At 42.4% G+C, this 27,531-nt stretch overlaps 2 protein-coding genes across 4 annotated transcripts in view; one reads left to right on the plus strand and one right to left on the minus strand.

The window, feature by feature from the left end:
• The first annotated feature begins 890 nt into the window (after positions 1 to 890).
• On the plus strand, positions 891 to 22,518 carry LOC141011112 (mediator of RNA polymerase II transcription subunit 30). Of its 3 annotated transcripts, XR_012180217.1 has the most exons (6): positions 891 to 1,035; positions 1,410 to 1,649; positions 2,787 to 2,945; positions 3,591 to 3,680; positions 4,548 to 4,697; positions 22,447 to 22,518. XR_012180217.1 is itself a non-coding variant. In XM_073484342.1 (5 exons), the coding sequence occupies exons 2-5, from the start codon at positions 1,419 to 1,421 to the stop codon at positions 4,641 to 4,643; spliced, it is 576 nt and encodes a 191-aa protein (XP_073340443.1). In that variant the 5' UTR covers positions 891 to 1,035; positions 1,410 to 1,418; the 3' UTR covers positions 4,644 to 5,492. The 3 variants fall into 3 exon arrangements, 2 of the variants coding, with proteins under 2 accessions (XP_073340443.1, XP_073340444.1); XM_073484342.1 differs by lacking the exon at positions 22,447 to 22,518 and having other exon boundaries at positions 4,548 to 5,492; XM_073484343.1 differs by lacking the exon at positions 22,447 to 22,518 and having other exon boundaries at positions 4,551 to 5,492.
• ext1c (exostoses (multiple) 1c) overlaps positions 7,107 to 27,531 on the minus strand; it is a 90,882-nt gene continuing 70,457 nt past the window's right edge. The window contains exons 3-12 of the mRNA XM_073484341.1: positions 22,441 to 22,534; positions 18,877 to 18,984; positions 15,916 to 16,035; positions 13,259 to 13,391; positions 12,485 to 12,603; positions 12,156 to 12,251; positions 11,612 to 11,698; positions 11,338 to 11,498; positions 7,982 to 8,153; positions 7,107 to 7,897 (exon numbers count right to left, since the gene is read on the minus strand). Of these exons, the coding sequence (XP_073340442.1) occupies positions 7,712 to 7,897; positions 7,982 to 8,153; positions 11,338 to 11,498; positions 11,612 to 11,698; positions 12,156 to 12,251; positions 12,485 to 12,603; positions 13,259 to 13,391; positions 15,916 to 16,035; positions 18,877 to 18,984; positions 22,441 to 22,534 (1,276 nt within the window). The 3' untranslated portion in view covers positions 7,107 to 7,711. The remainder of the gene's footprint in view (positions 7,898 to 7,981; positions 8,154 to 11,337; positions 11,499 to 11,611; positions 11,699 to 12,155; positions 12,252 to 12,484; positions 12,604 to 13,258; positions 13,392 to 15,915; positions 16,036 to 18,876; positions 18,985 to 22,440; positions 22,535 to 27,531) is intronic.

The following is a 27,531-nucleotide window of genomic DNA, read 5'->3' on the forward strand; positions in this document are numbered from 1 at the left end:
TTTGGCTGGCCGGGCTTCAAGGAAATAAAATAACACTCTAATGACCTCCACTCAACTCCATTATTAGTGCTTTATTTATATGATCTCTTCACTTTACTCTATAAAACAGTGGTTTAGTTTTAAATAAATACATCTTGGTAGGTCGGGATATAGATTCGTTGCAGCGGTCAGTGCTAAAAGAGTTGGTGGGTTGATGCGTAACTGAGTGACTCTTTTAAAAATGTATGCAGGATATAATATTGTAGAGCACTGTAAAAGTAGCCACACTTAATGTTGCTTATTTCACATTTCATCTATATTATAGCCAAGTAATAATATTCTAAATATATATTAAATGTTAGTCTGTTTCTTGCAGGTATTTTGCATGCTATTATATCTATAAAAATCTCACGAGCAGTAATGGAAAAGTACATAAAGGGCGTACTTGGGTGAGGTTAAAGACATTGTGTTGAAATTTTGGTAAAAGTGAGTCACCCATTCGAATTCTACTTGAGTAAATTCCTTTAGTATCTGATATAAATGTACTTAAGTATCAAAAGTCCAAGTATAAGTAAATTATACATACATATATGTATACTATATGTATGTTTAAACTGTGCTACCTTGGTTTGGCGCTGCGCACACTCTGCAAAGTAACTACTTGCTCGAGTTATCAAATACATGTAGTGGAATAAAAACTGTGGTAGTGCTACTTTTGCTCATGTAAATCAATTAAAATCATTTTTATTTATATAGCTCAGAAAACTATGTATAGGATCTGAGAACACCTCTGCATACATCCATGACTGCTGTGCTGTAGTGAGGTTGGCCCACTGTCTCCATTTTGGCTCCATCTAGTGGTGGGACATGGCTCCTTCTCTACCCGGAAGTGACGCAATGAAAACAAAAAACGTGCAGCGCTTGCTGAAAGAAATCAGCGGGACGGTCTCATTATGTCGTATTTAAAATAATAAATCAAACAGACGTTATTTTGGGCAGCTACTGCAGCGAGCCGGAGATATTTGGACAGCATTTTCTCACAGGAAGTTGATTTAGGTAAGCTGTTTTCAGCACTCGCCGCCGGCTAGCTAGCAGGCTAATAGCTAACTAGCTTGCCTCTCTATGAGCCTTTCCATTGAAAATTGCTAAGGCTAGCCTGTTTAGCCACAAAGATTAGCTCTGGTCAGTCACCAGAAACTGTGTTTAATAGTTTAGTGCGTACGAGAATAGAAGTTGTGGGTTTTGCTAACAGTTGAAGTTTACGCATAGTAGATAAAGTAACGTTACATCTTCAGGAAATTAGTATTACTGTCATTTTGAAGCTCTTTCAGTTATTCCAGTGAATGAAGTTCAGACTACTCAAACAACAACATGGTTGGGCTCTTTGTCAAGCTATCACCTTTATGTTCCTATTAAATGTTCCCCAATAGATTGATTTAATGATGGCAGCCTCGTTACCCCAGAAGCCAGGGATGGCAGGGATGCCCCCTCAGCAGCAGCAGCCCCACCTGCCCCCCAGTGGTGCCTCAGCCCCAGGGCAGCAGCCCATGCCCCCGCAGGGAGCCCTGAGGGAGATCTCCCCGGTGTTCCTCTGTCGGATCGGACAGGAGACTGTTCAGGACATTGTCACACGCACCATGGAGATCTTCCAGATCACAAGAGCTACGCAGGTACTGGACATAAGACTTTAAGATAGCTAACACAACAGGGAGCACACCCTGTTTCTGTATGAGATGCTATTATTCTGTGAATACCTTTGTAGGATCCACTGTTATAGTGATTGACCAAGGGACTTTAGACCATAACTTTTGGTCTGGTACAGTTTCTTAGGAAATGTAGATGATTCTGAGCACCTCCGTTGTGTCTCAAAACAAAACTTTTTTATTATTTTGTCTAGGAGTTTTTAGAAAACAAAGACAGTTGCAGACTGTAGAGCCTCCAGTGTTGTTACGCAGTTGCTTATTTTATCTGAACAAAACAAAAATACAGGAATCATTATTTAAATGTTCAGTAGTGGCAAATGCTCACGTTGGAGAAACTGGAGCCTACAAATGTTTGGCTATGACTAGATTGTTACAGTTGTTTTAGATAAGTTTTTTTGTGACACAATTTGTCCACCTCTATTTACATAGATGTGTGGGACAGATTATTATAATTCAGTATTGCTGTCATAGTTCACAGTTTAGGTTTTACTTTACAAAATGTCTCTTTTTGTTTTGTTTTTGTCGTATTGTAAAATACGATCTCCCTATCAGGTTTGTGTGGATGTCAACTGAATGGCTGCTGGTGCAGGGTTTCTCTGTCGTCTGTCAGTCTGGATTTGTCCCATCCTCCTCTCTGGCGTATCTGCTTGGCATTCTTGTCAGCATCTGTGTCACTCACCTCTCCATCTCCAGCTGATCTGTGTCTCTAATTGTGTCTCCCTGTGTGTCTCTGTGTATAACTCGCCTCTTCCTGCTTGTCGTTGCGCATTAAATGGAGTCTGTTTTTTTTCCTGCATGCTAAACTCTCAGCATCAGGACCAGGGACACGTCATGCATTTAAACCCAAGAGTGACACATCAGAATCTAAATGTTCTTATATCTAAAAATACACACAGAGAAACATTCTGCACTGTGTCTTACAGTATCAACCTCTGACTTAACAGGAAATGGAAAGAAAACGTAAGAAAATGAGTCAAGTTTAAGCTGTTTTCTGCCCCAGACTAATCTTGATATCTGCACATTACACTGCCATCTGAACCAAAATGTTAACAACACTTGATGAGACACAAACTGATGAGAGACGCTGTGTGTCTTTTGATTTAGCTTCCTAACGGTGTGACCCAGAGCCAGGCGATGTACCAGGACCGCTTCGGGAAGCTCCAGGAACACCTGCGGCAGCTCGCCCTGCTGTTCAGAAAGCTCCGTCTCCTGTACGAACGCTGTGTCGAGATGACCTCCGACCTGCAGGAGGGGCCAGCAGAGGTCAGGAAGGAGCCGGAAATTTCTGTTTAGATATTAGATATCATGTGTCAAATATTCAGCCTTTTCAGGAAATGATGATAATGATAATTACTAACCTGGGAACCAGACAAATCTGCCAAGCTCATGAAAGACACACATCCCACATCTTTTACTGCTCTGACTGGTTGTAGGTCTATCCAGTTGTGTGCGTCCTGTCTGCAGGTCTGTCTGTTGTATTTTACTGTTAGGCTGTAGTTTGAGAAAGTTTTTTGTGACCAGGCCAAAGTTATTGTTCCTGCTTAAAAACGTGACCAAGAGCCACCCCAACATGCACGTGCCATTAAGTGTGTCGTCACAGATTTCTGATTGGTTCTAGGTCTTTTGTCATTGTTCTGATTGGTTTCGAGGCTAATCCAATTGCATCCAGAGGCATTTCATTGTGCACCGGTTGGAAATCGAAAATGAATTGATTGGGGCGATGCCAGGCTAGTTTGAAACACCTATAATACAACACTAACAAGAAGTTTTACTCTTTCTGTATTTGCAAAACTGGAGTGCATACTTCTCTTACACTCAGTCTTCTTTCAGTGTTAAACACAAACGCATTTAAAGACAGGACTGGGAAAAAACAAACAAATCTTTTTTGTATGTATTTTGCATCCTCAGCTTCTGCCATATGTTGGGGAGGAGCTGGTGTCTGTCAGAGTGGAGCCCTGCAGTCCTGCTGTCAACCAGGAGAGAAAAGAGGTTCTAGAGGTATGTTCCTGTTTTCTTTTTGTCACAATTAATAATTCACATTTAGTTCTTTTCTGCATTAGAGCAGTGAGTGAAGATAGCTGCTTCTCCCTTTGCTGCTGTCAGATTATAATGCAGTTAGTAGTTTTCCTGTAGTAAGCCATGCAGTGATGCATAAGATATATGACGAAAAGTAATTACAAATTGGTGGAATATGCCTCATTTTGGCAGATATTTAAGCAACACTGTTGCTTCAATAAAGCCTACTTAGGCAACACAATATTACTACCAAGCTATTCAGGCTACTATTTATTTCTATTGTTTATTGTTATTTCTATTTATTGCTTTTAAAAATTAAAGTAGGCTTCCCATCAGGCTTTGAAAGAACACAAAGCAAGACTAAATATTTAGCTTTAAGTAAGCAAGCCCCCTGCAAATGCCTCTAGGTGGCAGTGATGACACAGATCAAGGGTATGGATGACATGCAGAAACATAAAAAGCATCATGTGCAGCTTAAGTAAATGTTAAGAGACAGGGTGTTGTTTTATAAACATTAAAGCCAATATTCCAGCTAGATGAAGATTTTGGTAGGTTTTATAAGGTGCCACCAGGCAGCTGGTGGCAAAATTGTGGAAGATGCTGGCTTGAGGTTGTAAGCCTGTTTGATTACTCAACAATATAGCAGTAGCAAACCAGTTAAAAATAATCTTTTTTACTCTCAAAATCCTCCAGCAGCTATAATCCTAATAAGCCTCAATTATTGATTCATGTCTACACAGAGTAAACTAGGTTCTGTCCTGGTTTGTTAAGATTGTAAGGATGGTAAATGCTAAAGCTGTGGTGCTTTCAAGATGTTTTACTAATGGATGTCTTGTGGTTAACCTGCAGAAGGTCCGTCAGAAGAACCAGGAGATGAAGGTTCTGATGGATCAGATGAGGAACCTGCTGTGGGATGTCAACGCCATGCTGACGCTCAGGAAATGATAGTTCCACTAGATCCTATCAGAGAGAGCATTCCTGCATGATGGCCAAGACCAGGTGAAATAAGGGAATTTCTGTTGGATTTTGAACATGGGACCTTCCACTTCCACACCACCTTTTCGCTGGCACTTCTTCACTGAAACTCACAATTCACTCGTGGTTCACCTACGAACTTCTGCTGTTTACTATGTATTATATCGAAGTTGTTGAGGGGGGAAACAAAATGAGAAAGGATGAAAGAAGCTTGTGTCAGCCTGATACACTCCAGCTCCAGGAATCATTTTCTATTCGTACGAGGCAGCTGACAACCCAATTTTTGTTTTCCAAGAGAAAGCTGTTATTTTGTCACTATGTGTTTATTCAAATAAGTTACAGACTCCTGTTTTCATACTATTTAGATAATGAGTAGAAAACCTGTAATGCCTCAGGTGAAAACACAAGTTCTCTTAAAACACTGTATTCATGGTGTTTTGCCCCTGGGTGCTGACTTGACACCAAACAGACTTGAATTCATTGCAGGTAATTGCAGAAAGCACAGAAGCTGATCTTGTGACTGTGTTTACAATAGGAACAATTGCCCTTATTAAGCTCTGTCAGTTGTAAAAACACTATGGGTTCAGCATTCAAATTAGCCCCTTGGCAGCTATGTATCTCAGGTGCTTTGTACAAAAGTGTGTGTGTGTGTGCGCGCGCATGTGCTTAATGAGATTAGCTTCCTGAGTGCTAGACAGCGCACCTGTTTACCCCGAGGGTGCTGAGACGTGCTTGCCTGTGAATTTATTTTTGTAAACTGTTGGACGAAAGATAAACCCACTGGGTCATTTCTGTTTTGTATAAAATAAACTTTTTTAAATAAAACATTCTGAGCATATATTTTAAAGTCCTGCTTCTGAATTCAGGATTTGCTGGCTCAGACTGCGGTATGAGCTCCATTGTTTCAGTTCCAACCCTTAAGGGCCAACGTGGGACTGCATGATCTCCTTCACAATGGAGATGATGTATAAATACATCGAGGCGTATCCACCAACACAAAATGATGCATATTCTGACCCTGACCCGTGTATTTATCCTTCCTTTACATACCAACGGCTCATCAGTGTAGTGCTCCCACACTACAACACGGCATCAAAGACAATCCCAGAGTTACAAAAACACAGGGGACGTGTGAGTGAGCTTTGCTTTTGATTGGTGTAATTGTATCTGGAATCATTTCACAGCTAATTCAATCTGCCCAAAAGGGTTTTTCCATTTAAGTCCGTGCTCAAAAAATAAAATCCCAGGATTTCTTCTGTGTAAGCAAGGACATGCTACTCACCACAAGTTATCAGTGTACCCATTGGATAGGAAAATGTGCTTGCCTCAGTGTATATGAGCTGCATATGTTTACACAATATGAAGTGGGCTCCTGGTAATTTTCTATGAATTGTGAAAATAGAAAATAGTAGTATGCTTAGTCGGGAGTAAAATTGAAATGATTAGTAAATCAGCGGAAAATTAGATTTGCGAACATTTTGATAACTGATATGTTGTCTAAGTCAGTATTTCCCACTTTCCAGCACCTCGTGGGGGATCCCAAAGTGTTCCTTGGCCGGATGAGATTTGTAATCCCTCTAGCAAGTTCTGGGTCTGCCTTGGGGTCTCTTGCCAGTTGGTCATGCCTAGAAAACCCACAAGGAATAATGGCACTTGGGCAGTCCGCTCCTGTTTGCCAGATCTGAAGGCCATAGCATGAACACATGTCAGCCAAGAGCAAACCGAATAAACCAGAACTCACCCAAATCTGGGCCACAGTTCATTCTATTCTGGTGGGCTAGATCTGGCCCAGACCCAAGTGCCATCATTCCACACGGTATGTTGACCCAATTTGGGTGTCTGGTACAATTTGCTACCTGGGAAAAGGAGGCGCCCAGAGTTCCACGTCACTAGGAACAGTCTGCGATGGCAGCGGTCAGGGCGCCCAGGTCCCCGCCTTCGTCTGCCACCTGGCACACATTGCACCTGACACCATTGCCTGTCCTTGCTGGTGGTAGTGGGCCCACAGTGTGGCAGCTCCATGTTGTTTTGTTGGTGTGGGCCGGGCCAAGCCCCATGGAATAAGACTTGGCTAGCCACATATTAGATGGCCCGCTCCCCTCCCGGTCCGACTCCAGAAGGGGGCCCCAGTTGGTTGGCCTAAAGCAATATGAAAAAGTCACCTTGGTGATGGGCATAGGTGCAGAACTAGTTCCGACTGATGGACCTGTTGAAGGATGTTCAATGCACAGGACATTCATTCATGTATACAGGACCAGTATGAAGTATAGTAAAATGAGTGATAATCTCATTCTTGGCATGCTAAAATTGGCCTCACTGATATGCATCATGAGGCAGTGTGCTTCTTTAATCTCTGATGAAAATATATACATCCTGGACTTCTTTGAAAAGAGGGTATGTGCCAAGTAGGTGGAAGAAATGTAGCACCCTGAGTTTGCATTTATAAATCATTTTATTGGTTTTACAGTTAGAATTTTGATGTGAAATGATCTGTTTCCACGGCAACAGTCCCTGCGCAGTAACGCTGGGACACACATTGACAGCTGGTGGAGTGCATGGCACCGACGCAAGTCCCTTGGGTGCTTCTGGCGTGACATAGCCATTCCCTTCTCATTGTCACGCCAATAGCACCGTCATCTGCAGTGTTCACACGCGTTCCTTTTTTTTGTTGCTGTCCAATATAGATTGTCCTTTCTCAATAAAAGGCCCAATCACAGAGACTCTTTCAACGCCCCTAAATGTCGTCCTCTGTTGTCTCACCAGACTCATGGAGGAAGGAGAATCATGTGAAACCCCTGGAACTTTTATAGGCCTCTTTCTCTTCATATTAATATGTATAAGTCCAGAACAGTCCGCCAGGGTCTGTCTGATGATTGTATTTTGTCCTTTTCACAAATGGACCACACTGCCACTTTGTCCACATCCCAGACAGTCTTGACTGTTCCATCTTGACTGTCTACCATTGATTGGTCCATTTGACTGTCCAAAAGGCCACTAGACCAGACCTCCATGCTTCCCAGCCTTTCTGTCCGTCACTTTCACGCCCTCTCCAGGTCTTTGTACTTCTTGCGCAGGACAGACACTTGATCTTTGAAGAGCACGGGGTCCAGGCGAAACTGAGAGTGGACCAGAGGCATGTAGCCAAACCAGTTGGCGAAGGTGTTGACACACTCCTGCCGCTGGTTGAAGTGCTCCGGGTTGGCCCAGGGGACAGTCTTTGTACCCTAGGAGGTAGAACAAGATACAGTCAGTCACCATCCAGTGCTAGTGACCTGAACACAAATAAAAAAAGACTAATGGCTGCTTACCTGTGGACTGGGCAACTCTTTGTACTGCTTCCTTTGGGCCACTTTGATTGGCGGCAGGTGGGTTACAGCAGAGACCAGGAAGTTCATGAGGATGTCCTCACAGTTGGAGGTGCGATCCACCAGAGTCCGCAGAGACTGGGGTAGGTAGTGGGAGAACAGGTAGTGGTAGTACCTGTAGGTAAGTCAAAGTGTGTTACACAGGAATGTGTTACATGTTATTAGAATATTAAAAAAAAGATGATACCTTGGGACATAAGCATTCAGGTTATTCTTGGTATCAGTGAAAATACAGCCAATATAGGCTAGAGCTAAGGGACATTAAATCATCCATCTTTGCTCACTACATTTTATCCTCTCTTACACTCAGATGTGCAAAAACTACAGGTTAGGAACCAGTGTTGTAGTCATGACCACATAAACCCGAGTGTATCGAGACCCAGACAAGACCAAGACCTTGAGAAGTTGAGACAAAGTCAAGACCAATGCACGTCCCACACTGCATGACACACTTACAACAAAATGTGGAACATGCAAACCATAGGCACTCCTAGAATTGATCTGAAAGATCCACATTCGCATAAGAACACCCACAAAAGACAAACATTTCCCTTCATTCACCCCTTCTATATATATGTATGTATGTGAATGTCTAAGCATACCATAAGAAATGTCCTGATAAAGTAATCAAAAAGCATCGCAGAAAATACTAAAAAAATACAAAGACTAAGGTCCTGAAATCAACTTAAACTTCTACCTAATGCAATCCAATTTTTTGTGCAAGCATGAGGTTTTCTGGGTGACTCTTCTTCTTCTTCCCATAGGGACCACAATTATGTACAGTATGTATCAAACAATTACTCAATACAGTGCTATCACTGCAGTTGTCGTCTTGACTGGTTCCAGAGTCTTTTTTGTCTGAGACTAAAACAAGACCACAAAACAATGCGGTCAATTCCGAGACAAAACCAAGACCATCAAGTAGTGATCTTGAGACCAAGACCGATCTAAGGCACTACAACACTTTAAGGAACGTAAGGTTTCGTATGTAAGGTACGAAATGTGAAATTGTCGGTTATCTTATTGCTATCGGCCATGAGAAGCAGGTAATTATCGGTGTTAGCTGAAAAAAAATCTGTACCGTGCATCCTTAAGTAAAAAAATACAATTTATTCTCTGTGATGTATAAACAGTTGATAAAGAAAGCAATTTTCACTTGACATGAGTATGAGTGATTTTGCTGCAGATGTTCTTCACCCTTTCATTTTTCTGTTTGACAACAAGAGAAAAACAACTGCTAAAAATGTACTATGTGTAAATTTATTTAGCTTTAAAAAGACTAAATGGCGCTGAATTAAAAAATTAATTGACTAAAGGATCATTATTTCACATTTCAGTCATGTACCAGTCATCCACGGGTATCCTTATGTAAAGAAGAGGAGTAATTAAAGAGATGAGAAAAAGGTTATATTTCAAGAAAAAAAAAAAGTGTTATTTTCACATCTTGCACCAAACACATTGCTTCATTATTCCTCTTGCAGGAATATTTTGTCCCATCTGTCAGCAGTGCGCAAAACCTGATGTTCTGTCTCACAATTATTCGTCTCTAATCACAATTCCAGCCTCTTGTACAGTAAATCTCTTTACACAAGCACATCAGAAAAAAAATGTAAAAAATATACAGCATAAACGCAATTTATCTGAGGTGGAGGCCAGGCGACCAGCAACTGTATGGTTAAGAGGTATGGGAACATCTACAGAAGAGTAGATGGTGTGCTGTATGTTGATGATATGTATCTGGGACGAGTTAACCATTTCACCGCCGGTGGGATTTGATATTTATAGTGCACAACAAACTGAATCCCTGTGGTTCAATACATATGCTCTCCATTCTTTCCGTTTTGGAGATTTAAGTGTAGCGCTTTCTATTCAGCTCGTCATTTTACATTCTGTTTGTCAGACTCGGCACCTCTCACTGTCTTCTTTTAAATATGTTTTGTGCTTGGTAAAGAAAAATTAACAACAATTAACTTTATGTCAGTTGTATTTTGTCATATTTAATGGGGATTTTTTTTTTTTTGCAAAGCAGCCCCATTGTGAAAAAGCCATTTGTCACATCAATTTACTAATACAATGTAGAGTAAGTAGTCAGATAATTTGCATGTAAAAGACTCAATTGAGGGTTCTCACAATGAGAAAGGCAGGTTTTAACTGACTGCTCATTGTCATTTTTCTGTTTAAGTGGTGAAACAAGCATTTGAGCTAATGCAGATGGGCCTAGCAAATATCAGTGGGCCGAACCAATGGGGCTGTAAAAGATTCAAATTAGCATGACAAGGAGGTGTTTTCATAGAAACTGCTGACAAAAAATGGCCACTTTGTCTGAAAATGTCACAAGGTTTCGGCAGCTTCTAAAGTACCCTGTATGTGAGGTAGTTACATTCACACTGTGTAAAAGACTCACATGTCTTTGCCATTGCACATATCGAATTCAGGCTTTATCAAATTAATCAAACTGCTTGAAGTAATCCCTGAACTTACACCTACACATATTATCCTTGATACTGCTTAATATGTTTGATTGTCATTTATTGCTTTTCGTGTTCGGATCCATGTCATTGTGCTGGCTGCCGCTGCAATTCATGAACTCGTCCCTTGTTTTTAGCTGTTGATCTCAGTTGCATTACCAGTGTGCACAGTAAATGTACGCCTGTTTTAAGGTTATAATGAAAACATCCGAGGGACTAATCCTTAAAAAATATAAGAGCATATGTAGCTCAAAATGGCCTTTGCTGTTCTTAGCTGAAGCAAGCAATGTGGCTACAGCGATGGCAACATTGGTCAGACGGTCAGTTCACGACTGGGTCGCTGTTGAATACTGTACAGGCATTCATGGGTCTCAGAGGATGAATCCTACAACCCCAAAGGACAAGGGATGAGGTTGGGGTGGTCGGGAAGGTCATACACGGGATTGACACACATGAGACTGGGGATTGTTTCCTGTGTTGAACAAGTTATTTTAACCAAAACCAGGACATATTTCTCTTTTTCACCATTCTTAAATATCCAGTTGTAGCCAGAAGAAATGGCATGTAATATAAATGTAATACAAATCCCCTAAGTGTAGAATTAATCAATATTTTGCTAATGAGGTATATTTAACATGTTGTGGCCCTGGAACATGTCTACAACCATAGCTCCATTCAGCTCAAAGCGTCACTACATGGCAGTAGACATTTTTTATTTGTTTTAAGATAACAATTAAAGCATACTAAGAGGTAAAATATAAAAAAAAAACAAAGAATAAGTAGCTCTGAATGCCATTTTTCCATGTAGATTGCTACTGTCTGTCAGCGTACCTGTGGTAGAAGGCAGCTCCAGTCAGGACGATGGAGTAGTCGTTGGTCCATTTAGAGGTGTAGCCCCAGGCACGCTTCAAGGGATCCCAGAAGTGGCTCCTGGGAGGGTAGCCCACAATCCGCTCAGGGAAGCTCCTCCACACCAAGAAGGCAAAGTTCACCTGCAAGTGCAGAAATGGGGCGCTCAGACATTGCTGCAACTTTTTCAGGAGTATTGATTTCTATATGTGTGCAGTTCAGCTGTATGTTTATTTAACACGTGTTACATACGCACCTCACTGGTCAGCAGGACTGTATCCTCGTCCAGACTCAGCACTGCTTCTGTCTCTATGGCAACATGAGGTAGGAACCGACTGGTGGTCTGAGAGAGAAATACAGTAGTAAAGCTCATTTCTGGTACTGTAGTCGGCTATGTGTTGTCTGGCCCATGCTTGGGAAGATTATGAGAATGAGTAAGAGATGATCGTGTTACAGTAAATCATGTTGAGTAACTGAGATGAATGAATCACTACAGATTTTGCCTCAGGAGTCCAAAAAAAAAAGACAAGACAGTGAGAGAGAGGCGGAGGAGAAATGTGGGTGAGTGACATTTGTGAAAGCGAACGCCACACGGATCGGTGGACATGTCAGATATACATGGATAGCGAGCGAGACAGAAATATATATCAAGGAGAAGGACCAAAGAAATGGAGTAACAGAGATGGAGAGTAAGAGAGAGCGAGATGCATAAAGCGACTGAGCAACTGACAGTTTGTCATGCTGTCAGTCAGACGTTAGAGCTGGCACCAGCGTGAGGTGTGAGTTGCATTGTTCCTCACCTTCCTCCTGCCGTCTGTCACAGTGAGGGGGACGGGCATGGGAGGCCATTTGCTCCGACCGGGAGGCGGCTTCTCGCTGTTCCAGAGAATGATGATCTGGAGAAGCAGGGGAAGGGAATTTTACGTTAAACACGGATAGACTGATAAGAAATGGCTGCCGACATGAATACCAGTAGGGCTAAATACACTTTCCCTATTAAAATATCATGGTAAGCTAATTGCTAAAGCTTCACTTTTGGTGTGGAAGCTTGTACGTGTGTTGACATATTGTTTTAAAAGTTACCATTTGCATTATTATATCATCATCTCACAACGTTTGTCTTGCTTACCTGTGAGCAGTATTTTGACTTTGAGACCACCTGAAGCAGCTTCATGATTGGCTGAGACTGGGAGACCAATGGGGACACAGCGTGGATGACAGCAGTGAACTCTTGACCTGGACTGACCCCTGAACACGGTCACGACAAAAAAAAAAATGATGAGATTGTGTAACCTGTTTGAATATACACGTGGTATTCTGTACAAGAAACATTTAAATGTGTGTCTGTATTAGTCCATCAAGAAACATTAGTGCAATTTAAAGGTGCAATATGAACACATTTTAGTTTAAAACATAAAAAAAATAAGATTATAAACAGTATGTGAAGAAGTAACAGTTCTGACATTATGTCGAAGGCATCTATGTGTTGTGTTTTAGAGGTATCTGCTGAAGTTAGCATGCTAACCAGCTAGCCCCAGCCTGTCCTGTCTCGTAATACACTCCAAGCTCCCAGTCTGGACCGCTAGCTGCACGGCTGACTGAGCTAACTAGCTAACCGCAGCTTCAGTTCTGGCCAATTCTTACATATTGCACCTTTCTAAAATGTGGCTTTGAATAGTCTGGAATAACAACAAGCCTTATTTGTAACATAACATTCAAGCATGATTGCAAAATTAAAACTAATACAGACAAGTACTTCACTAAATATTTGATTATGATTTCCTGGTCGAGTGTTGATTACTCGTGTCTACCTCCGCAGCCCTGACATAATAGTCCCATCACCATCCTGCGCAATCAAGATTTACATGTTGTGCAGACTAATTTGAATGAAGTGTCTGTTTACCTAATCCCAGGTAGTAGAAAGGGAAATGTGCGAGGTGAGTGGAGTACTCCGGCAGGACCAGCAGACCTCCAGGCAGGGAGTTCCACATGTACTTGTTCCTCGATATGTGAGAGAACACGCGGTCCTTTATGATCTGAGGGCAAAGAAAAGATACGACCGGCTGTCAGAGGCAGAGTGAACGGGTTCGCTTGCATTGTGAAGTAGCTGTGTGCTCATCTTGCATAAGCCTGCACCACATTCAGTTGTTTTCCTTTAAGCCGCTGGATGAGTGTCTTGGAGCTTAAATGTAAACTCCACTGCAACTCGAGACCTGACACACTTGCATATTCCAGCAATCCCTCATGATATGCTCCCTGTACTTCCTATTATACACCAACAGGAGGTGTCCACGTAGCAGCAACACCGGCATCCGCTCTGAAGGCCTCTGCCTGACTGACCTCAGGCTGACTGCACAGCTGTGTCCCATGGGGAGAGGTTCCCCTCTGCATGCTGTATGTATATAAGCAGCTTATCACCAACCTCCAGAACCTCTCTTTTATTATCTCTAGCATAAATCCCCAGCACTACGGGGCTGCCAGACTTGCCTTTATAAACATCAGAGTCCAGAGCCTCGGCGCGCACTGTGTGATTTCTTCAGGTTTCAGAGGGGTTAAATCTGTTGTTTCCCCACATTCTTTATGTGCTAAAATTGACACCGGCAGCGTGTGCAAAAAAAAAGGCTCATATATGGAGATTTCTCTTTCATGCATCGTCTCACCCTTGGGCTAACCTTCAAATGACTTTGTCTTAGCTGGAGCAACTACCTTTGAAGTACATTTCTTCTCAGCTTACTCAAAGACAAAAGACGGACAGAGAATGGATGCTAAAACTGCGGAAAAATAAGGTAGAATAATCCAAGCGGCTCTTTGTTTCTTCTGTATAATGCAATAACTCTTTCAAAGATGAAACTTTTTCTCAAGTGTTGGAAAAGAAACACTTCTTACAATTTGATCACAGCGAGGCAGAAACTAGCAGGTTGAGACTGATATGTGCAACATGCTATGTAATTTCTATACATTAGGGGATTTCTCTGAGACTTCAGGGGGGGGGGGATCAGATGTGAACTGCTTTGAAATGTTCCCTGGGCCTCCAACACAACACAGAGCAGAGATAGTAAAAGGAGTAGAAATGTAAAGCATGGGCCAGGATCCAACCCCGTAATCATAATGATAGAAGGGTAGTTTGATTCAAATGTGAAAACCTCTGTTGGACAGGCTTTTCTGAGAGTGGGCTGATGATAGCACACGGGCAGTAAACCACAGAGAGGTAGCAACTAAGGCTGTGTGTTCAACAGAAAACCGGTGTTTACAGCAGTGGCTTCTTTTTGTAGATGTTTTCACTGGATGCTGCTGCACATTCCTGAACAGAATTGCATGGTAGGAGTTATCAAACGTTTCAATTAGTTTTCGAGCCAATTGTGTGCAGCCAAGAGCAACATTATCCGCAAGTGTTTGTGATAGAGAGAAACAGGCATGGAGGTCGGAGCTAAGACTCAATGTGATACAGCCAAACAGAGCAGGATAATTTAAAAACCGCAACATTTTCCAGTTAAATCGATTCATTCCAGTGGAATTTCTTGCAATAAGTTCAGTTTTGGTTAACTTTGACAGGCCTGTGTTTGACCAGCAAACCATCCTAACAGTGCTGACCTTAATGGGGAACCGAGGAATGGAAAAATCTGAAACTGGAGGAAGCTATCACGGTTTATTGAACCTCCATTTAACCCTCCTCAACTGAAGTATACACTGCTGCGCCAAAGAAAAACAGGAGTTAATGGGACATTTATGACTTTTGAATATCCTACCTGACCTTATTGTACCGTTAGCGACAGAGCTTACTAGTTTGCTAACTCTTAGTTTTAAACAATCAGGGTTATTTTTTCCCCTCTACAGTAAAACCTTAATGAGTAAAATCATACAGGCTACAGTCCTGAGGACAACATGCCTGTGTAGGAGTTCAGTGAGCTTGTGTGACTAGCACTAGCATGCTCATGTTAGCACTTAGCTCCAGTAATTCACCAATTAGCCCAATATTACATCAATGATATGTTGGAACGATGAGAAAAACGGTATTACAAGAAGTGTCTGCCATTTTTTAAACTTCACACATTATTCAAAGATGGTTAGCTTTACTGCTAGCCTCAAATTGCACGCACATTTAAACAGCTTAATGTAGCATTAATCATTAATCATTTTGCAGGGTTATGTGCTCGGAGTGTGAAAACGAATACAGGCAAACCTGACCAGCTCCTTTTAAATTAGCCTAGCTGTGTAAACTCATTGTCCTGTTAGCAACAAAAATAAGCATGCTAACTGGCAGCTTGTTTTTTTGCTAACTAAAAGCAAATTTAAATGAAATAATGGAGACTAATCCTCCAAAATGCTCGGAGGGAAACACGGCACATGCTATCTAAAGCTCAGGAGGCTATGTTGTGTCTGACTAGCGCTAGCATGTTCCCAGCTAGCTCGCGTTAGAAGTTAGCTCACCAGCCACGGTAGTTTGCAGCTAGCCCCACGAGTAGGTTAGCCACTCACCAAGCTTCTCAAACCGTACTTCAGGAAGAAATGTGGGTTAATTTCATTATACTTTATGTCGAGTGTGTTAAGGCTGGGGCTGACCTCCAGTGTGGTGAGGACTATCTTGTCCACTGAAGAAAAATAGGCCTCCCACAACATCTGGGTCCTCTGTCTGAGGGCCAGCACTCTCTCATTTCCTACCGCTCTCACCGTCGATGGCACCTGAGGACAAAAGATGAGAGCAGTTATGGAACCAGACAGTGAAATTGAAAGAGAAGAAGTTAAAATGAACACAGAAAATAAAGCTTCAGAAGGCTCCACTTGTGTTTTTAAGGCCAAGTCTCTTAAAATAGACTGGGTGAAGAAGAAGAAGGAGGAAATGGCATTTAAGAGATCAAAAACTGAGTAAACTGCATCGAACGGCTGCTTAATTTGGCCCCCCAAAAAACACATCTGACAGAGAGCTGATTTAGGATCTATTGTTCAGACAATTAGACCTTAATTAGTAAGGACTACATTGGGGGTTTCGAGTAAATCACCAAAATTGATTTAATCACTAAGAGAGTTAAGCTCGGCGGCTCAATCAAAGTGGAAGAAAGCCATGTTTAACTGAGAAAAGTGTGAGCAGTTGACTCCTTTAAACCCTTTTCTCTTTACACAGCACTCCCATCTTCTAATGAGCGCCAGTCAAGGAATCCGGGAGGCCGCTAAATCTCTTTCTCATCTATTTTTTTTCCATCATTCTTGTCCTTGATCTTTCACACTATGTTTTTTCTGTACATACCTCCCTTCCCCTTCACTTCTTAACCTTGCTCCCTCCTTTCTCGATCTCCCTAACCTTTCTACTTTCGTCTTTTCTTTCCTCCGAGGACATCTGAAGGACAGTTTCACAATCCTCCGTTTGACTAAAGTGCCTTTCCTCACACAACCACCGGTGTAAAAGCTTCACACTCCTTAACCTCAGGTCGTGGACGGTGTGAATGTGTGCGTTATACGTGCGTTTCCACGTGAGAGTTGCGCAGGTGTGCAGAACCGCCACTGATGAGGTCGGCTCGTTCAATCCAATCCTGCCGTAGTTTGAAAATGTCTCCGCTCTGAGCTCTCTCGGTGGGGGGCGGGCTTCTCCTTGTTCATTAGCTGAATGCCAATTTGTGTCCTCTATCAGCCCGAGATCGAAGCGGATCAATGCGGAGGAGACATGATGCAATTTGCGTGATGGAGGCGGATAAAGGTTGTAGCTGAGAGTGAGCCGGACGCTTTGCTTTCTCTCTGTGATTATTCGTGTGGATGCGTGTGAGAAGAGACGCAGAGGATGAGCGAGTGAGCGCTTTTGAACCGAAGCTGGATTAAGGCCTCGGTGGGTGTTTAATCTCAGAGGGGCCCCAACCTGTAACCACACCGTTTGATACAGGTAGAGAACAGGAGTCATGCCACGTCTGGCCTCCGTAACTCAATGCAATCTCATTCTGCATTTCTTTCATCTGTCTTTCTAAAAGGTCTAGCAAAAGTTTAAGCTCTCTTCTAAAGTCATTTTTCAACTTTTTAGTTGTAATCTCTGTCTAAAAACTTTTGATCTCTCCTTTCTGCTGTCATTGCAGACATGACAGCCCCTCTATCCACTCATGATCTCAACTCTTGTGTCGAAACGTGACGTTCAGCCTGCAAACGTCTATGTGTTTATAGGAAATGATGTTTGTTAAAAGTAGCCAAAATAAATAAATAAATAACAAATGACAAACTACCAAAAAAAACTACCTTCCTTATCTAAACACATGAAGTGAGCCACAAAACATACTACCTTGATTTTATGTGAAATATCCCCGTTATTTCTGTTTATTTTGACTGTTGGGAAGCATGAAAATTATGATTTGAAATAATTACAATGTTAAAGAGACTTGCAACTCCCCCGATGGCTTTAACAGTTTACACAGTGTTACAAAAACAGCACATTAGCAGCACAGCAGCTTCACTCCTCAGTCGGCGTCTGCACAGGATGCATTCAGGCGCTGCGCTGAGTGTAGGTCACCTGTGTTTTGGCATCACTCGGAGCCATATGAGGGCACGACTACCGCGAGACGAGGATAGACGGACTCTGTGTTTACATAATTGATGCTCTGAATTCACACGGCGTCGAAGTGGATCGACATCATGACGACCACATTATCACCATCTTGTTGCTGCTGTTTACATTCAGCCAGACACAAACCAAAAAAATGCACTTTGTGTTTATGTATATGAATAACTGCATATATGATCTGTGTTTGTGCAGCATGAAGGAGTTTACACGCCTCAATCTGGTTATGCAACCCTGACAAATAAATTACTTTGAACCTTGTCATCGCTGTAGTTGTGCACAGACAGAGGGAAACAGACGGCTGTGTAGATAACTGCACACTGTTTTGATAGACGGGCGTCTAAAATACGCTTGAAACGCCTCCTTTGTTGACGAGCCTTTAAGTGTGACTCACTCCATCTCTGGTAGCTTCATTTTTAATTGATCCTTTCAGTTTACTTTAATTAAACTGGTGCAACTCATTTGAATGTACTGTCCATTTCTTTTTCTGACTGGAAGCATCTTCAGAGGTTTGCTCTACACGGGACGACCTCACTTTGTAACACAACTGAAGCACGACGGCTTTTGTGCATCTGCCAAAATAAAACATAAACCGAAAATTGCTCGGTATTCCTTTAATATATATTTCAGTACGTATGATGCGGCACTGTAACAATAAAAACTGTAAAAAAAAATCATAAACGTTGAGCCTTACCAAAGGAAACCTGCTGTTCTGAATGCCCAAAACAATCAATAAACCACTTATTTTTTTTAAATACACAATTAAATATGTGTTTCATTGTGGTTGCTCTGTGCTGTTGGATTGCTGTGCGTACCACCTGCTGGTGGTGGCGCGTTCCCAATCGATTTTTTATTTTTGAAAGTACAGTAATGGCCCAGCGCCACGCTGAGGCCCTGGATACTATAATGGTACATTTCGTGTCTAATTTAGTGCGTTTGTGCAATTGTGCGCCTGTAAATAAACGTGCGTAAATGCCTCTGTTTGTTACCTGTAGTAGTAATCTCTCATCCCCCTCGATGACCGCCTGGTTCCACTGTATGACATCGGAGAACGGCAGCTCCCAGCCGTTACTCAGCAGCACTGGGATGCAGGCGGCCTGGAAACATGTACACATATCAAAGAATTAAGAGACTCTTCAGGGGACAGAGATTTCTGATAAACCAGCTGATATAATAGAGAGGACACTGTAAAAATTCCATATATATCATTTTAATTGTGACCAGCTGCAGTTTGACTGGGTTCCTCCCTCGCTGCCGGCTCCTCTCTGCCAGTAAACAACATAACATGACATACTGCAGCTGCATGAATCTAATGCAATCTGTAGGAGTTCAGTCCCAGCTGCTTGGGCGCTGTGATATCGCAGGCTGGGCAGATAATATGATCAATGCGTGTGCGTAAGACCCCTATATGGCTGGAATGAGTAACTCGCATCTCGTCTTTTCCCAGGGACCCCTGAAGGTTTGTTAGAGACTGTCACTCAGGCAGATGTGGCTGACGGTGCCGACTCTTTGTGTACTAATTAGGTACAACCACTGAGGGGACGAATGCAGGGAAGGCGGTAAAACTGAGGGAAAGAAGCGAGGGATGAGAAGATGGGAGGAGAATGAGGAGGAAGCTGTTTCTACGTGGAGGCATCATGCTTTATTGAGGTGGATATTTGATGTTGCCGTATCCCCCCATTTACTGACAGGTTTTTGATGTTGTTCCACTTTTTGCTTTGGTCTCCCCCCTCTCTCGCTCTCTCGGTTTCTCCCTCTGTACTCCTTTTTTACCATTCCTCTTGGCTGCACTCTCATCCCATCATCCTCTCTTCCTCTTTCTACTTGCTGTGGTCTGGAGTGTTGATAGGTCTGGGTGTTATTCCCCCCCCCCCCACACACACACTTTTTTTTTTTTTTCTAATTAAACCACCAGAGAACAGCAGCCGCCGAAAATGGTGGAGATCAAACGCTCTCTCCGGCCCACCGGGGGCTTCCGATGCTCCTGCATTTCATCTGAGAATAGACCTGCTGAAGGACACTCCGGCAAATAGGACGACTCGTCTGTGTGTGTACGTGTCAGAATCAGCCGCGGGTTACATCGAGGTCACATAAAGACTCCCAGAGTGATAATCCAAGGCCTCTAAATTTGAAATGCAGCCCGAGGCTCGCCTGAGTCCTCTCCCTGAGAGATGAGGCACTCTGAGGGTGAGTTTCAAATATGTCAAGCCCTCCCTGCCTGGAGGTAGGGCAATATGAAATCCTATATGTGCTGTGCAGTTGTTTTTGGTTTGTTTGCATTGGGAGATGAAAACAGGGGAGGCTTTGAGTAAATGTGTATGTGAGGAAGTGTGTAAATGTGAGCCTGTGTGTATACTGGAAAGCTGGCAGGAGGTTTCTTACCACACTGGTAATTGCCAGGTCTTTTGTGGGCTTGGCTGGCACCAAATTTAAAAAAAAAAAAAAAAAAATACACAACCTAAATTCTTGAAAAGTTCCTCGAATGGAAAAGAGAGAGGACGGCAAGACCGAGTGGGGACAAAGAAAGAAGACAGGAGGAGAAGGGGACCATGACTGCTGCCAAGCCAAGTGGGTTGTGTGTGGATTTGTCCATTCAGCAGACATCAGCGGTGGGGCAGCCTGCCACTCCTATGGATGCTTCCGGACCATTCAAGCACACACACACGCACACACGCACACACACACACAGCCCCAGAGAGCAGTGTGGCCAGGGAACATTGTAGCAGCCAGAGAGTTCAGTGTTTGGCGAATCTAAAAACAGCCACTACAGCTTCCTGCACTGGTGTGAGACGTCGACTTGGGTGGCAGAAGGAGAACTGCAGCAGGGCCGACTGGTTTAAATTGTTCTATCACTCCATCGCCTGCGGTTCATTGTTTGTGTACTCGCACATTTCGCTGATGGACTGAAATGAACGACAACAGTGTTTGCATAAGTGTGCTCGTGTGCGTCAGCGTGTGTTAATGGACCCATTTTGGTTTAAAAGGCCCAGCAAATAGCAAATAAAGCCTTTATGGCGAGATCTGCAGTCGACACAACACAACGGTCGAGGGAAAACACTTGCAGATGTGAACATTAAGGTGTCAATAACCAGAGGACTACATAAACCACGGGCTGTGGAACATAAACATTCTGCATCCTGTGCACTTCCTTGTTGACTGAGCTGTATATGAGCTGGAGCTCATTGAATCGGAGCTGTTTCCTGTGAGGGTGTAATTTGGTCACTCTCTGTTATGCAGAGCGAAATGCTGCAGCTAATGTTTTGATGATTGCTGTGTTGGCATGTTGTATGTAGCAGGTTTTAGATGTTTGTTTATGTGGGCCTCAGAGAAATCGGAGAAGATACATGCAGGACGGACAGTTTTACAAAGGGTATACATCAACATTACTTGTCAGTTTTATGTTGCTATATTTGACACAGGGAGCATATTTGTACGTGAACGATTTATACTTGTCAACGCAAACAGCTTTTGCAGAATATCAATGATCTTGTGAAGTAAATGGTAGAGTTTGCAGGATAACATTGAATAAAGACGAATCCCTGCACATTTATACTGACAGTGGAAGCAGAGATGTTTTGGTTAATTGCGGTCGGCAGTCGCCGCCTCAGACAGATGAGGGTAATGTGTCAAAGCTTTTCATTCTCAAAGCACTAGTCTGAAATTGGTTATGGACACAAACTTTGGGGAAAAAATAACGTTCCATTTCTGTCCGAGGTTCACAGTTTGAATGTTAAAGCACTGTTCAAAGTTACGTTAACACAGCCAAGTAGCAGATGCACTTGCGCTCAGCTGTGCATCCAGGTCTAAAAATGAGGGGGAGGTCAGTTGCTAACTTGAGGCAGCAGAAAGCGATTGTGACAGACCATCAAAGAAAAGCTGGTCCAAAGTCAATGGCACAGTATTTTCAGGCTGCTTTCTGTCCTTTTTAAATGTTTCCACTGCAGCAAATATTGTGGCACATTTAAACTTGTAAACTTGACAGGACAGAGGAAACTCTCCAGAGGAAGCAGAATTCAACTTTTAGCTTATGAAGTTAATATTTTCAGACAGCTCTGATGGAGCTCGGGATTTACAAGAGGAGGGCTGTTTCACTGTATGAACCTGCTGTGTGCGACCACAGAACATTAATTAACATTAGATCCAAACCGATCCTGTCAGTGTGTCGGGACATTTAAATAATAAATGAAGTTGGGCTGCTGTGCCTTGTGCGTAAATTCGTCTACTTCTGTAGTTATTATTAGTTACTAAGAGCTTAACCGTCATAAATGCAGGTGATCTGCTTCATCAGGACGGATTTGGTTTGATCAGATCTGATTGTCAGTGCTGAAACATAGCAAACAACCTCCCAACTGTTATCACACTATCACACAATGTGGCTAAAACCCTGATTGTTGCATTTTTCCAACTGGGCCAAGCCCACATGAAACTAGTGTAGTGAGAAAAGCACATACAGAAACACAAATAGAGCAATCTCTTGTGTACATGCTAGAGTTGAATAATGAATATTGTTCATGGTGTGTATTGCCTTGAATAATATGCACATTTTTTTATACCTGTAGCGACTCCAGGAAGCGAAAGGAGCCCAGACGACGACCTCGAGGCACCAAACAGAAGGTGGAGTTGTGGAGGAGCTCCTGGTAATCGAACCTAATGGAGAGGGGAACAGTTGTAACACATAAATATTCATGTTTCATTTCATTTTAGCTTCAAAAGGAAAAACAGAACAACAAGAGCACAAGTTAAAAGCGAATACTCAATAAAAACAATACAGGACTTGTGTGTAAAGATGCCGGACTCTTTTTTCCGAAATTCTGAATATCTTGAGCCACAGTATCCAGGGAAAAAGTTTAAGATGGATCTTTTGAACTCGACTAGACAGAATAAAAGTTTGTTCGATAAGTTCTAGGAGGAGAATCGGACTCTGTAACTTCATGAAAATATGTATTAGAAACAGCGTGTGAGATACAGTGTGACCTGATCTGACTGTTAAATTTTCTCTTCAGCTCTCTCTGAGTTAAGAATCTTCACCTCAAAAAGTTTTATGCGAGCCTCTGCTCGGCCAAAACTATGGATAGAGACGCAGACTTAAGTTTTCTGGGAGAATGGAAATACATACTTTCTATACTCTTTTGATTTATTGTCTGAAAAGTGCTGATGGGACTACACAAACATCTGATACGCAACTATCAATATATTGATCTGTGGAAGACGGCGACAGAACAGCACGAAACACCAACTTGTGAAACATCTCAGCGACAGCAAACAAATCTAATAACTCTCCTGCCAGTGCGGGGACACACACTTCGGTTTGATATATGATATTCAACATCTGTCACACATAAAGTAAACCAGGATTTTTGTGGCTTTTCAATTCTAATGTCTAGTCATAATGACTCCGTTTATGTGCAGTCATAAATCTTCACAGGTTTCTTTCCCCCTTGCACAGACATCTTGGCACCACTACAGATAGCTACTGTACGTTGGAAAATATATATCCATCACTGAGCTCATGAGCAAATATGCCCTAATCGCTGTTCTCCATTGATTTGTGCTGTAGACAAGAGGGCCTGAACTCGAGCCAAAGTAAGAAATTTTGAGTGCGCTACTCCCACTGGCTGCTGCCACGCGTCGCCCTCGTGAGCTCCACCACTTCATGCTCATATTTCACGCCAGCGCTATGAAAAAGAAGCCGCATGGAAACCTCTGCATCAATGCTCGCCTTCATCTGCTAAGTGGAACGCCAACGGACGAGTGGTCTGACCGGTCTCGCACTACAGAAGTCAGTGGAGTAAACAGATTGAGAGACAAACAGGCTCTTATGAGAGAGTTTCCCCCTCAGTCGGCTCCTCCGCATCTCATCACTGATACTTTTGTGTTTCAGTAGTTGTTTTGGGTCTCTTATTGATACCTTTGTGTCTCTGTAGTCCTTTTGTGTCTCTTTGCAGTACCTTTGTGACTCTAGCTGTTTTGGCTCTTAGTAGTCATTTTGTGTCTCTTTGTGGTACCTTTGTATGTCTCTCTGTGGTACTTTTGTGTCTCTTTGCTGTAATTTTGTGTCTCTTTGTGGTACTTTTGAGTCTCTAGTTGTTTTGTCTCTTTGTGGTATCTTTCTGTCTCTATTTGTTTTGTGTTTGCGGTACTTCTGATTCTCTGTTGTCATTTCCTATCTCTTCGTGGTCCCTTTTTTTGTCTGTATTTTTTATTTTTTTGCCTACTTGTGGTCATTTTGTGTCTCTTTGCGGTACTTTAATGTCCCTGTAGCTGTTTTGTGTCTCTCTGTGGTACCTTTGTGTCTCTTTGTTGTCCTCCTGTTGTTGTTTTTTTTGTCTCTTTGCAGTCATTTTCTGTCTCTTTATAGACTTACAAATTAATCTTAATGGTCTCTTCAGATAGGTCTGGCCCAGTAGGTCCATGCCCACCACTCCTCCTCCCTTCTCTTCTCATCCTGCTCTCTCCTCTCCCACCTTCCCAACGTTTTTTGCATTCAGCTCTCTGCTTGTTTATTTGCAGAAGGAGCGTCAGCGCGAAATATGCCTGCCATTAATCTCCTCGCCCGCCGAGTCATTTATTTAACCCTCCATGAGCGACGAGACACAGGCCTCTTGCTCCCTGGATGAGAAAATTGGGATTTCATTGCTGATGTTGGCATCATTTAACACTGCTACACTCAGCCCTGGACATCGAGATCTGAATGAATGTTGGTGTGTGAGCGTGTGTGTTGAATACACTTACACAAACACTAGTGTCACTGAAAGGCAGCCTTGTTTGGCGTTAGCTACGGTTCCGTTGCGATATTCTCCCACCTGTTGATAGAGCTTTGCCATCGCCGCTGCTGTACATATACACGTGTGCGTGGGTGTGTGATGGATCTGTGTGAATCTGCAGTGAAATAAATCTCCCAGTTGGACCGTCGATGTACATTTGAAATCAATCTCTTGAGCTAAAATATCCGTCACGACGGTTAAAGAGATTTACACGACGTATTACTGAGGGATTTTGTGTCCAAATCTTGTTCTGAGCTCGGGGTTTTTGAATGTAAACACCTTCATTTAGCTATGCTATGAGTTAATGAATTTGTAGACTGCATCTGTTATGATGCACAACTCCTCTGTGAATTCATGTGTTTGAGCAAGGGGAGTAAATAAATGGGTAAATGGGGGTGTGTGTGTTGCATTCAAAAATATGTATATTTACTTCCCCTTGAGTAAATATTGTGTTTGGGGGTGTTGGCGTGAGAATACATTAATATTTTCCTGCTTATGTGTGTGTGTGTGCATGTGTAGTATCTAATATGAGACAGTGGGACCTCTTGTATGCTGCAAATTTAGTGAGACTGATCTGGTTAGTCTGACCCAGTTCTCTCCGTGTTCCTGCTGTTTGTGTGCGTTTCGCGCATCTGTGTGTGTCGGACAATGCATCACTAGGTGCCAGCCTGTGCGTGATGTCGTGTACGTCTGCGCATAAGTTGGTCCGTCTGTGATCCAGCAGTCTAGTCGGCCAGTCTGCCGGCTGCTGTTCTTTAATGAGGGACCGTACCGAAATGCAGGGAACAAGTAAATCATTTAAGAGCACTTTGTTTCCAACAACAAACGACCAGGCCTGCTGTGCCTCTCCTTCACTCTCCTCCTCCCCTCCCTCCTCTCTCCTCTTTTTGTCCGCCCTTTGTCTCAGCATCTTTCCCTTAAGTGTGCATGTGTTTGTTGCCGTCCTCTGTCACTTAGATTCTGACTGGAAAAAATCTAAACAGTTGCAGTGTAGGTTCGTGTCCTGCATTATCACACTATGTGCCAAATGACCTGTGTGAACACGTGGCTGCATTTATGTGCGTGATAGGAAAGGCTCACCCAAAAATGAAAAGTATCTGGGAGATTTGCCTGTTTAGAAAATAACATTCAAAATAAAAGAAGTAGTAGTAGGTAGTAGTTTTATCCTGCTTCGGTTTGAAATATCCATCTGCGAAATTCCTGCTGTCATGTCAAAACATTTAAGGCAGATAAAATGCTGGTGGTGCTTTGAAAAACTACATCAAAAAAGATTGACTCAACAGGAAAATCCCCTCAAGGAACAGTGTCTGTCTTCTTTGGATATTCTACAGGGCTAACTTCAAACAGTTTTTTTTTTCAGGACTGTTTCCTCAGTAGAAGGCACTAATTATTTTTTTAAGACATGGATATCCATATATTTATTTTAGTTCACCGGTGCCATTTATTCGCCAAAGCAGTGTACAATTCAAGCTACAAGTGATCAAGGAAAAACCTGCTGTGGCTCAGGGGTAGAGCCAGCGTCCCTTTTATCGGGAGATCGCTGGTTCGATTCCCCTGGTCTGCATGTCGAAGTGTCCTTGGGCAAGATACTGAACCCCAAACTGCTCCTGATGTGCTGGTCGGCACCTTGCATGGCAGCTACCGCCATCAGTGTATGAATGTATATGAATTACTGTAAGTCGCTTTGGACAAAAGCATCTGCTAAATGCCAAGCCATCTAGAAGACATGCCACAAGGTTGCATATCTATATATCTATATATATATGTACATATATATGTTGAGATAAAGTGCATTTTCTGGAAAATTAATTGCCAGTCAACAGTTCGCGGATGCCTGTTTTGAGCGACTCCAGTGTGAAAGTGAAAGTCAAGGATCGTCATCACATTCATGGAAATTCATACAAAAATACTATATTTACATAAAGCAGTCCTGCTTATTGATTTGCAACCTTGCCAACATTAGCCTCACACACCCACGGATGTTAAAGGTAATGCTAAATTCTCCTAACGGCTGAAACATTTCTACAATTTCATGTACATGTTCGACCCAAAATGTGTTTTATAATTTGGGTTACCCGACCCTTTTGAAATACCTCCTCTTCGTACCCTACAGACATTAAAAACTGAGCATTTGCATGAGCGAGTGAGTGAGTCGCTGTGTCTGACTGGGGGCTGGTAGGTAACCCTGGCTAAATAACAATGACTCACTGTGTATTCATGTGAATGTGATTGCGTGCATGACATTTCATATTGTGCGTGGCAAGGAATGTACAGCACTAGACCCCCTTCATGTTAATGTGGGAAAGCATGCATGCAGTATGGGTACTGTAACGTACACGTATAGACCTGCACTCGCAGTGTAATACAGAGGGTTTATACAGATGCCATGTGCGCTGGATGGCAGTTTGCATGATTGTTATCTGGAAGCCCACGCTGTGAATATGGTCTGATCTGCTGTGTGTCGACGTGGATTACATTAGATTACATTACAAAACAGTTTACAACAAGATTATTGTTGAGTCAAATGCATATTTGAATGAATACAAGGGATTTATGGTGTATGTATATAGCAATATACCGTTTACTGTGCAACTCACATCTGTGTGAAAATGCCCTTCACAACTTACAAGCGAGCAGCATCTTTAGGTAACACTTTATAATAACCATCATTGATAAATGGTACATTTAAATTAAATTAAACTTTAGTTCATATTTTTTAAAAACTATTATCAAACAATGAAATGCTTTTAAAACCATCTATTAAGCAGTCGTAACGGTTTAAGAACATCAAATGCAACTTTATAACGGTCATCCAAATAATGTTTACGGATGAAATACACAGTATTTATTATGAATTTACAAAATATTATTAGTAATATA

Source organism: Pagrus major, chromosome 16, assembly GCF_040436345.1.
Source record: "Pagrus major chromosome 16, Pma_NU_1.0".
NCBI classification, from domain to species: Eukaryota; Metazoa; Chordata; class Actinopteri; order Spariformes; family Sparidae; genus Pagrus; species Pagrus major.

What these genes read in the sequence shown, in the direction of transcription:
- LOC141011112 (XM_073484342.1), top strand. Translation starts at nt 1,419, where the DNA reads ATGATGGCAGCCTCGTTACCCCAGAAGCCAGGGATGGCAGGGATGCCC. An exon ending in TGCAGGAGGGGCCAGCAGAG is followed by an intron (nt 2,946 to 3,590) that starts GTCAGGAAGGAG and finishes TTGCATCCTCAG; the next exon opens with CTTCTGCCATATGTTGGGGA. An exon ending in AGAGAAAAGAGGTTCTAGAG is followed by an intron (nt 3,681 to 4,547) that starts GTATGTTCCTGT and finishes GTTAACCTGCAG; the next exon opens with AAGGTCCGTCAGAAGAACCA.